Source organism: Sinocyclocheilus grahami, unplaced genomic scaffold (genome assembly GCF_001515645.1).
Source record: "Sinocyclocheilus grahami isolate Dianchi unplaced genomic scaffold, SAMN03320097.WGS_v1.1 scaffold722.1, whole genome shotgun sequence".
In the NCBI taxonomy this organism is placed as follows: domain Eukaryota; kingdom Metazoa; phylum Chordata; class Actinopteri; order Cypriniformes; family Cyprinidae; genus Sinocyclocheilus; species Sinocyclocheilus grahami.
In genome coordinates this window covers 472,508-483,925 of record NW_015505901.1, presented here as the reverse complement: position 1 = coordinate 483,925, position 11,418 = coordinate 472,508, and the positions used below count along the sequence as shown (strand labels likewise).

Below are 11,418 nucleotides of genomic sequence, written 5' to 3'. Positions count from 1 at the left end.
CTCATTTTGAGACCAGGCCAGAAAAAAGCAAGCTGAGTGGCCTGACATATCCAATCTTACTTCTCAATAATAAGGTTGATAAATCAATAAAAAACAAATGCACATTTAGAAATAATGATTCATAACCCATGTCTTGATGGCCTCTGTGAGATGAAATGCTGATTTTGCTAAATAATCCAGATTTTTATATATATAAAAAATGCATTTTTAGTCACTGGCCCAATTTACCTTAATGTGTTAAGATAAAATTAGCCATTAATTTCAGTTAAAATAGGCCACCTTCTGAGTTGAGTTTAAGCAGAAATTCTGGTGGTTTCTCTTATTACATTGCTCTGCACACTCTTTTCAGATCCTGTCTAGGTTTTGGAATGTTTAATTTTGTATTTTGTATTCATAATGTTTTCTTCATATGTGTCAGTGTTTGCCCACACTGACCAAGAGACACTCAAAAAACAGATTGATAATATTTCTCTCTCTGTCTCATTTATATATATATATATATATATGAGACATATATACAGTGCAGTGCGACAAAAGTGACATGACATGACAGATGCCATTGGCACATGCCGCTATTCTCAATGACACTTCCGGTGGCACTTCCGGGTTTCAGTGGCATGTGTCAGTGGACAGTGGAGTGTGGCATGTGTCACAAGTTTTAGTCATGTCATGTCGCAGTATTTTGCCTCCAGTTGTGACTGGCAGATGAGTTGAGCAGCTGTAATTGTAACACAAAAATCCTAAATAAAAAGCTGAATTTAGTGATTTTTAAATAAATGTCCATTAAACGTATTTACAAGTTTATTATTTGTAGTTAAAGAAATTGGTGTGACTGTAATGTCTCATTCCTGTTACGTACTCTTTGAATGCTGTAACTTTGTTGTGTACATTAACAGTAGTCAGAATTCCTAAGATAAAAATAAAAAGCTAAAGTTAAGCATTGCCCAGTGTAGGATTGATGATTATTAGCTTTAACGAGGGGGTTGAACTGAAGCAAATTTTGATATTTTTAACCATTTTTCGAAATGCTAATATTATCATAAAGTTTTCTGCAAACTGTAGCAGGATTAATGTGAAAACATCAGACAGATCCACTGCTAATACTTCTTAGGTTTGTGCTGTTTTGCCTCCAAAGTGATGTCACTTCCTGGAGTATGATGTCATTAGAGAAAGTGGATATTAGCATAGTTACTCCCTGAAAAATACTGCACTTCTAACTAAATATGATCAGTACATCTTAGGATACTGCATAATATATACCCAAACTGACTCCCAAATTTATACTTTTGCTGATGTTTCTAACTTTTTGAGGAAGAAACAATTGATTGCTTAATTTATTGTATAAATGCAATCAGATACGTTCCCTTTGGTAGAATTTAAATAGATATACATCTCCTTTTAGAAACTGTGAATGAAATGTTTATTTATTTTTTCTGGCAGTAACAATGCTGATATACAGTACTTACTGTTCATTTCTTTGTTTGCATTACAAATGTATTTTTAACAAGGACTTAACATTTCTTAACATTTTACATAGGTTTGAATATGCAGGTTTCAATTCTTTCTTAATTAGTTTGACCATTCTGTCAATTTTCTTTCCTTTTCATTTGATGTTGTTTGCATTTGCAGTGCTGTTTTTTTCTTTGCAATCAAGAGACAGGCTAAGGGGATGAACTGATGCTGAGGCACATGGGGGAAAATTATACATTAGATAAAAACAAGTATGGTTTTATTGCATATCAAAACGAAATTAAGAAACAGACTATATAAATATATATGTGTGTGTCTTTTTTGCCAGTGACGTGATAAAAATGACATCCGTTCAATTCAAATGGGTTAAATAACTTCTAATTCACCTTATGTTCAAATAATTGTGATTAAAGAAAGCTGTGTAATGTTTTAATAATGTATCATATATTAAGAAATGTTTGACAGGGATATGCAAATCTATTTCTCAACAGGAATGACCCCAGAGCATTAAAGCTTTACATCATCAGGTCAAGAAAGATTTTGCCTTGTTATTTTTTCTTGTGGCGTGACGGCGTTCACACAAAAATGCAATAAGTTTATGGTATATGAAAGCACTGTTTATACAATGCTTTCCATAGAATATCTAAGAAGGGATGCAACAACAGGGTTGCTAGTTTATTTCATTTAGGCCATTTACCATTAAAAACATTTATCAAACCCTCATTAATTACAGCTCCCAACAGCGCTGGTCTCCTCTTCTTCACTGGATTTTCCTTATCTCACAAAGTACTTTTTCCCCACTTTACTTCTACGACCCAAGTTCACTTACACCATCAGAGACACCTAAACCCAACACTATGGTATTGGGAGTGATGTGAAACACAACTCCAGGTCTCTGTTCCATTAAAGCCCGTTACTTACGGAACGAAACCATAACAAACTCACTGCATCATCATAAGCATTCTCATAAAACATTCACACCAGATGAAGCCACGAGAAACCCATCGTCCATTGGCTAGCCAGCAGTCAGCCGAGAACAGGAGACCAGTTACCATTGGCTGCTTCCTGTCAGTAGCATCTCGACTGGAAGCACGAGTTCCTGTATCGATCCGGAGTCGTCCTCACCTCTGGCAGGGGAAGGGGGATTATTTTGTTGTATTGGTAATACGATATGATAAGACTTACCACAAACTCAGACGAGCGCCTTTAGTACTGAACACCAGCAGACAGTGGCTCTTTTGAGCACATTATTATAAAATGCTTTAATAAATAGTTTGATTTATTTCTAAGAACAAACATAAATTCCACTAAATGAACCAAATAACTTTTTTTCAGAGCAATTCTTCTGTACAAAAAAATAATAATACATCTTAAAAAAAACAAAACAAGAAAACTCTCCTCCAGCTCCACCCCATTTCCCTACCACAACGGACATTGAGCTTAACTTGCTTATTTATACTTGTTTGCTTGCACTTGATTGTGAACCAGTTGTTCAGGAACATTTTTAAATGTTTGTCATCTTCCCATAAGCAAAAAAAACCCCGAAATCTAATATTTAACATCATGATGAAAGAAATCAAATCATAGCCAGCCATTTCTGAGGTAATCCATTTCTTTGAGCTGGTACCTCGAGTATAAATGCTTTACAACATAATTGCTCCCTTCATGAAGTTTAGATCCAACCAAACAAACAAACAAAAACAGAAAAGAAGGAGATCATAATTTTGACATATCAGCATTTTTACAAGAAACAAGCAGCATGGTTTTATGATCAGCAAGAAAGGACAGGTGTGGAAAGGGAATAGGGGTCTTCAAGAAGGCGAACACACACGCCACAATACAGCACACGATCGTATAGGTGTCTAGTGAAAACAAAAACCAACAACATAATAGGATGATCTCTGATTATATTTTTTTCTGACTGGGACGCTGTATACATTTTACAAAACATGCCATATCAACTGGCATAAATAAAAGGAATGGTATTTAAAACAAAAAAACAAAAACAATAATCGTAATATTTAAATCATAATAATAATAATAATAATAAAAAAAAAAGTGACTTAAGTTACTAAATTCAAATATACACAGCGACTCCTTTATTATATACACATATTTACAGATCTCTTGTCTTTGTTTAAACAAATACCTTGATGGCGATATGGGAGCTGCTCTTAAGACCAGCCTCTCCTCTTTGTCGTGATCTATTGGGTCAGGAGACCCTGAAACCGAGGGGCTTGTCTGAAGGCACTTGCGACCGACTCAAAATACTGCAATCCATTTTTTTTAAAGAGCATTCAGCCAAGATGACAGAAAGGACAGAAAAAACAAGGCCACTTTATAGGCACCGTAGCCCTCCTCACGGACAACGAGCTCGGTAAGGCAGGCGTGGAAGGAGAACAGATGAACGGTTGAAGGGGGATCCCCCGAAGCCAGCGTCCCCCACCTCCCGCACGTGGTCTGCACCGACATTGGGCCACTCGAAACAAAACCAAAAGCACAGCCATTTGTAAACAACAACGTAAAAGTCTTTATACGCTTTCTCTCACGAGTTCCTTAGTCCTGCTCCTAATCCAGCAGTTTTTTTCTCCGAAAACAACGCAAGGCTTCTCACCGCCTCCTTATAAAGAAATATAATTTGCTTCCTCTGTACATAAAAAAGGAACTAAAGAAATTTGCCACTTTATCAGCCTCAAAACATCTCGAAGAAGTCAAACATAAAAATAACACATGGGAAAAACTCCCGTTTCTGAGATGGCCTTGGTCTCCTCATCCCGCTCGACGGAGCTCATACGCAATGTTCTTTGTGCTCTTGGCCGGTGATGGCATTATTGACATTTTTACAGCTGTTGTCCTTTGGGCTGAAGCCTGTCCAGTAGGGTGCTTTGAGGGAAGGGCTGCTGCAGTCGCCGCTACCGCTGCTCCGCATGGTGCAGATCAGCCCGTTCTTGGTCCGCGCTGCAGGTTTAGAGTACTTTTGGATAGGACCCTTGCCCCCCTCTGTCCCACACCACTCTTCCACCAGCTCTAGCTCTTCCTCCTCCATCTCCTCTTCGTCCTCCCCGCTTGTGCAGGTCCGATCCGGGGAGTCCATGAGCTTGGTGCGCTCGTACTGCACGTCCCGGTTGTCCTTGTGCTGCGGCCGTGTCACGGGCCTCAGCGGTTCCCACTGGTTGTTGACGCTCTCCTCCGTGGGCACGCGCTCACGCTCTTTTCGACGCTTACGGGTCCACCACACACAGACGATGACGCAGAAGACCCAGAGTATGCACAAGATGACACACAACACAGGCACCAGGTAGTCTGTATGGAAAGAAAGTCGAGTCAGACACGGCAAATCTGACTCATGCCAAGGAGGAAAATAACGAACAAAAAGTAGGGATGCACAACAAAAACATTTTTTATTGGCCGATATATGTCACTTAATTTATCAGTAATGGTCAATAGTGGATATTTTAATTGGCCAGCATTGGATATTTAATTGTGGACACTAATTACACCAATTTTTCAATATTACTCAAGACAAAATAGTGTGTATATGTATAATATAAAATGGTGTGTATATATAATATAAATATATGTAAACACTATTTTGTCTAATACAAATGGCAATAAATACTCTAAAACAAATACATAATTATATAAATTATTTTTAAGATCAAAAGTCACTTAAACACTCATTTGCTATTGACAAGTTTTTTTTATTAATTAGACAATTTTATATATTTTGTAATATTAGCCATAATATTAGTATAATAATATAATAACAGTCATAACATTACAACAAAAATAACCATCATCTAAGTGGTATGGGCCACAACAGAATTGAAATAATAGATATTTCGATGGGCCAGCATTAGATATTTAGTTGTGGACACGCAATACATAAATTTTTCGATATCATTTGAGTCAAAATAGTGAAAATAAAATAAAATAAAAATCACACTATTTTGTATTCACAAAAATAAATATAATAAACACTCTAAAATAATTATTTAAATTAAATGTATAAATCATTTTTAAGATAAGAAGCCACTTAAAAAAAAATCATTAGCTATTGACAAGAATTATTTTAGATTTTTTTTTATTAGACGAAATAGTATATTTTTTTAATATCGACCATGTTACATTACATAGAAATGATTGAGAAAAATGTCTTGAATAATATGGCTTTAATTCCTATAGGTTTCAAATATTATTCCTTTTTTAAAAACCCATTTATAATTGTCTTAACCCAAAAATCATTAAGTTTGTCCCATCATTCTCATTAATGTATTGCTGTGGAGTGACAGATGACTGCAGAGGAGTTATATGACTGTCACACAGGTTTATGGCCTCCTGCCCACAACTGCTGGATCCTCTCAGTACCCTTCCTCCTGTGACTCACAAAGACATTTAAGCTGCACTAATTGGTGGAGACGGGGAGTTGACACTCGGTCAGGCGATGAAGGCTGGCTTTAGCCTCAAGACCAGTTGGTCCCTGCTCTACTCACCCACTGGCTGGGACATGACCGGCATCTCCACTTTGACCTCGATGACGGCAAGCATGGCGGTGCTGTTGTGCCGTTTGGACAGTGTGCTGACTATGGTACTAGCTGCCTCCTGGATCTGACTTTGGTTAGGCTGCTCGTCCTGCTGGAACGACTGCAGGAGAAATAATGGGGATTAAATATAGTTTAGATTGTATCCCAAACATGTAATATGAGGCCAAGATTCCAAATAAAAGCCACCTACAAAGAACAATTAACAATTATTTATTGTAAATGTGAGGTTTTGGGGCGTTGCTGCATTGACACTTGACAATCCCGTATTTGTTGATCTTCTACATCCGATTTTTATGTCTTGTTAACCAGAATGTTCGGTTTTCTGTAATGTTTTCTCCGTTGTTAAAAATTCTGATTTGTCACCAATATGTTTTTAAGCTAGCAAAAATAGTCTTTTAAACATTTAATATAGCAACACATATTTAATGAAAAATACATTAATTCTAGTAAACAATGTTAGAATACAAATCCTTTTTAATTTGTGATGGAACCAGTGGACAATGTATGGTTAAACCACACAACAACTCTAATGTTTCAAATTTGTTTACATCATACAAGTATGGTGGTACAGACCTCCCCAAAAAACCCCTGAAAATTTTGTTACGAGAACAAAAAGACACCTGTAATCAATTTATGACAATACGCTCAGTAAAATGACTAAAACGAGAGCAGTCTTTATCCAAAAAGCAGCTGACTCAATCATTTCAACTCTATTCTGTTTTCAACATGCAAAAACCTGCAGCTGTTCAAAGTTCCTGCCTACAGGTTCCATTTTAATGAGTCAGGACAGTTAAACATGGGCCTTCAGTTATTGACTTGTTACAACACTGCAGGGATTTAGTGTAATCTGATCGAGGATAAAGGATGCATTTGTAGGTAACCACTATTTGTAAGTAACTTCCGTAAGGCAAAATGTTTCATTGAACACCGGAAACATGGCTTCAAATTACACAAAACTTGCCTGACAAAACAAAGATATTAATTGTCATATCATTACCCAAGTATATTTTTGTTATTTCAAGCTTATTTGGTTGTGCAACATTTATTTGTTTAAAGACAAAAGTGTATATCCTAAGGCTGTGTGAGATGCGCTGAAGCCCGTTTCCAGCACTCTCCGTGTGGGTGGAGGGAATGCTGCAATGCAGTACGGCCCGCTGCTGGTCAGTCAACTGAATCTCATTACAACATAATGGGCTGGTTTGAAGAGGGGGCCGGTTGGCATTGCTCTGGGCGTCCGGGCATTTCGAGGAACTGCGCTCGACTTGGTGAGGAAATCAAATTTGCATCCATTAACAGATTTGTGCGATGAGTATCCAGAACCCCCATGGTTTTGACTTTCTATTCTGCTGATAATAAACCTTGGGGGCCCACACATCCCTGTGTGAAGGGTACAGGCGTGCAAAGGACTCATGAATTTAAAATGTGCGAGCATAGAAAGCTCTCCCTTGGTGCACAAAGCGAGGGTCTTCAAAATGTACTTACTATGGCCACCTCTACTGCGTCCTGGTTTTTGTAGGAGAGGTCACAAAGAACCAACAGCATGCGATCTTTCGCCAGGCTACGCGTGGCAGGCATATACCTCAGCTCTGAGCAGACGTTCTCCACTGTTGTTCCCTACAATGCAGAGTGCGTACTTAGAACAATATTTCAGAAACAACACTATATTGTGGATCATAATGTAAATACGTTAGGAGAAGGATCAAAAAGGTACAGCACCATATAACATTACCACCTTTTTTTTTAGACATTGTGGCCTGCTAGTATAATTTTTTTTGGACACAGACAGATTACTGGAAATGCCAAAGTACCACATTACTACCATTGCTTTGTGGACATGGTACCCTTGTAATATCATATTTTCTGGAATTTTTAGACATATTTGGACAACTACAATACCAAAGTACTAAGGTATTATGATATTTTTCAGAAATATACCAACGTCTTTTGTGATAAGACTGTTGTCATATTAAAGTTAAGTTACTGCTATGTCTTCTATGTAATCATGTTACCCTGGTAATACCATGATTTTATGGACAGACTACCATTGAAAAGTTAGGAGTCGGGAAGATTTTAATGTTTTTGAAAGAAGTCTCTTATGCTCACCATGGCGGTATTTATTTGAGTATGGTATTACCATCTTTGTACCATGGTACCACCACAGGGCTTTTGTGTAATGGAACAAAACACCAACTTAAAGGTGAATACTTACTGTGGGTAGTTTGTCCCTGTTGAATATAAGGGTGATGCGAGCACAGCTCTTGTCCAGATAGACGGAGTTGGGCTCACATTTGGTTTGGAGGGACAGGGTGGCTTCAGGGCTTGAACAAAACCCCCACTGATGGCAAGGGGGAGAGAGACACGTCAGGAAGTTGTGCTCCAGGCATTCTCGACCTCCTGGACAGGAGTGAAGCTCTCGCCCTGGCGTCCCTGGCAACAGGCACGGCCGCCGGCCACACACCACCTGAGAAAGTTTCATTAACAAATTCATTTATTTATATATAAATAAAAAGAAAAAAATACATTTTTGACATGTTTTCTTCAGGCACTTACCTTGGTGCACTCTACTTTGCCGTTGACACATTGACAAGTGTTGCATTCTTCCTCCCAGCGGCTACCATGCGGGAACTGAAGTCCAGCATAGTGACACGTCTTCCCAATGCCAATGACTGCACCACAACACAAACACCGTAAGACTAGGGCCAATTCTAAATTAGGAGCAGATCACTTTCCTGTCTGGAATGATCTAAGTCACATGATGCCAGGTCAATGCTCTTATGAACGATGCCGCCTGCCTTTCATGTCGTTCACTCCTTAGGAATCATATTCCGTTTTGTGGCTTTAGATCCACATCTATTAGCTTTTAGCTTATCTATACGCTAGTGTGCCAAATCACAGTATTATAATGATTTCTGAAAGATCATACGACATTTAAATAATGGCTGCTGACAATTTAGCTTTGCCATCACAGAAATAAATTACATTTTAAAATATATGAAAATAGAAAACAGTTGTTTTATATTTGTATTTTTACTGTATTTTCTATCAAATAAATGCAGCATTGGTGAGTATATAAGACTTCTTTCAAAACATTTTAAAAATCTTACAGACTCCAAATTTTTGAACAGCAGTATATACATTTAAAATGTACATTGTTTCTTTTCCAGAAAACATACAAAAAATATTTATGACTCATCCTGCACTAGATAGATTTTTGGCCAATCAAATGCTCTCTAGAGAGGGAATGTCCCAACTGCTTCCGACTAACAAGCAGAATTAATGTTCATGGCTGTGAAGTAAATAAACCATTCTGGCTATATTTGAGGCTCTCACTTTGAAATAATAAGCAAAGCACATGATTTCATGGGGACTTTAAGGTTCATTTCTCAATATCAGCAAGCTGAGAGATGAAAAGAGATTGACTGATTTAATGATTAAACAATAACTCTTACACTCTTGGCATTGAGGTCCGGTGCGACCGAGTGGGCAGACACATCGGAAGCCATTGATCTCATCTACACAGGTGGCACCATAGGCGCAGGGTGACGACTGGCACTCATCAATGTCTGATGAAGCAAAGAGAACATGCATTCGCATCAGTACACCTACTGCCTAGGGCAGAAACGTCAAATGGTTAGGAAAGCTAAAACTGTGATTTCAAATCAATACATAAAGTGTCAGGATTGATGGCGTTCCCATGGCTGCACCTCAGAAAATGAGGCCGGGGAAATGCATGGAATCCTTAAAGAGTACGTCAGAGCCATCAATGGACACAAGAGACACAAGAAGAGGAATTTTTTCACTGGTTGAATAATTTATCTCCTGTCTTTTTGTGGGGCATAGCTAACCTTTGACCCCCGAGGAGGTCAAAGGGCACGGGATGCTCGGTAATCCACCAGCACCCTCTTTCTATACATCCCCATTCTTTCCTCCTCAAGATACTCACTGATACGACAGTCGGGTCCAGCGAATCCAGGGGCGCATTCACAACGGAACCAGTTCACCCCGTCCACGCAGATTCCTCCATTGTAGCTGCAAGGAGACGCGAGGACAATGAGGTTATCAGCCCAAAGGGACACCTTCGCCTCAGTGATTGACATGATACTTCCAATATACATGCATAGAAGAGGAAAGGCAGGAAAAAGGGGGAAGAAAAGAGTTAAAGAGAGATGGAAGAAGCGGGATGCGGGATACTGGCACCTTTCAGATGCAAATCCCCACAGTGGCTCCTTGCTGGGATCCCCACCCCCTCTTCTGCCCCACCTCCCAAATCCCTTGCTCCCAGGTCAGCGATGAAGAAAGGCAGGAGGACAGAGCAGGCTGGAAGAAAAAGAGCCTGTCCATCCCCTCCTCCCCTCACCGCTGGGGGTGCTCTTTTAGGGCCATTGGCTCTATTGTGGTCCCCATTAAAACCAGCCCGGGGTCTCCTGAGCTGTGGGATTTAGGGGTGATTTAGGGGCATCTTCTCCAGTCTTTACAACCAACGTCCCCCTACAAACCCCTCCCCTCGTGCATCCGCTCACAGAGAATAGGGGTTAGCGGGGAAGGAACAACAGGGTGGAATAGGGCAGAAAGCCATATTAGAAGGGTTATTCCTAGCCGTCTATGTTGTACAGGGAAGAGGAGGGTCGGCCCAAACAGAGGGCACAACAGATCTACTGGCGTCCCCAGGCAGAATAGAGTAAAAAAAGAAGAGGAACAACTGCAGAGCCACATAGGTCTTCTTACCAGGGGTGAGGGTTACAGTCGTTGATGTCTGCAATGAATTACAAGAGAGGAAGCGAGAGTCAATGCAAGGCATTTGCGCATCGATCGATTGTAAATGAACACTTCTTTGGATCATGATATTTGCTTTCAGTGGTATGCAGACATGCACTGGCAGCTAAATAGTGAATGGGGGAATTCACTCACTCTGAGCACAGGTGGGCCCCTCCCAGCCGTCTTTACAGATGCAGGTGAACGTGTCACCACCACCCACGCACGTTCCTCCGTTCAGGCAGGGGCTGGAGGCGCAAGTGCTGCTCTTTGCTGAAGCAGAAAAACAAATCGGAAAGTTACAGAAAGTGAGCGAATGATTCTGTAGACTAGTATACCTCAAATTAGGGTCCCACAAGGGCCAATAGCTAAGGGGTCTGAAGAAAATGCCATAATGTGTTACTAAAAAAAATAATAATTTCACATTAATTTTCTGTATAGGTTTCTGTAAGATTTCAAGTCTTGAATCAAATGAACCTGCTCCAAAATGAATCGGAAGCCAAAAAAGACAAAGATAGAAGACTGACTGTGTACTTTTATTTACATTCTGTTAAATACATTTTTTTACCATGATACAATATAAAACTGAAAAAAGTATAATACTAACTATATTAGATGTTTATTAGAAAAGTGTTTGGGGACTGATATTTAT

At 39.3% G+C, this 11,418-nt stretch overlaps 1 protein-coding gene across 1 annotated transcript in view; it reads right to left on the bottom strand.

Moving 5' to 3' along the window:
* Positions 1-3,501: 3,501 nt before the first annotated feature.
* LOC107560375 (protein jagged-2-like) overlaps positions 3,502-11,418 on the bottom strand; it is a gene marked incomplete at its 5' end in the record, with an annotated part of 18,459 nt that continues 10,542 nt past the window's right edge. The window contains 9 exons of the mRNA XM_016244532.1: positions 3,502-4,773; positions 5,964-6,114; positions 7,497-7,628; positions 8,224-8,475; positions 8,565-8,680; positions 9,464-9,577; positions 9,958-10,043; positions 10,740-10,767; positions 10,923-11,039. Of these exons, the coding sequence (XP_016100018.1) occupies positions 4,259-4,773; positions 5,964-6,114; positions 7,497-7,628; positions 8,224-8,475; positions 8,565-8,680; positions 9,464-9,577; positions 9,958-10,043; positions 10,740-10,767; positions 10,923-11,039 (1,511 nt within the window). The remainder of the gene's footprint in view (positions 4,774-5,963; positions 6,115-7,496; positions 7,629-8,223; positions 8,476-8,564; positions 8,681-9,463; positions 9,578-9,957; positions 10,044-10,739; positions 10,768-10,922; positions 11,040-11,418) is intronic.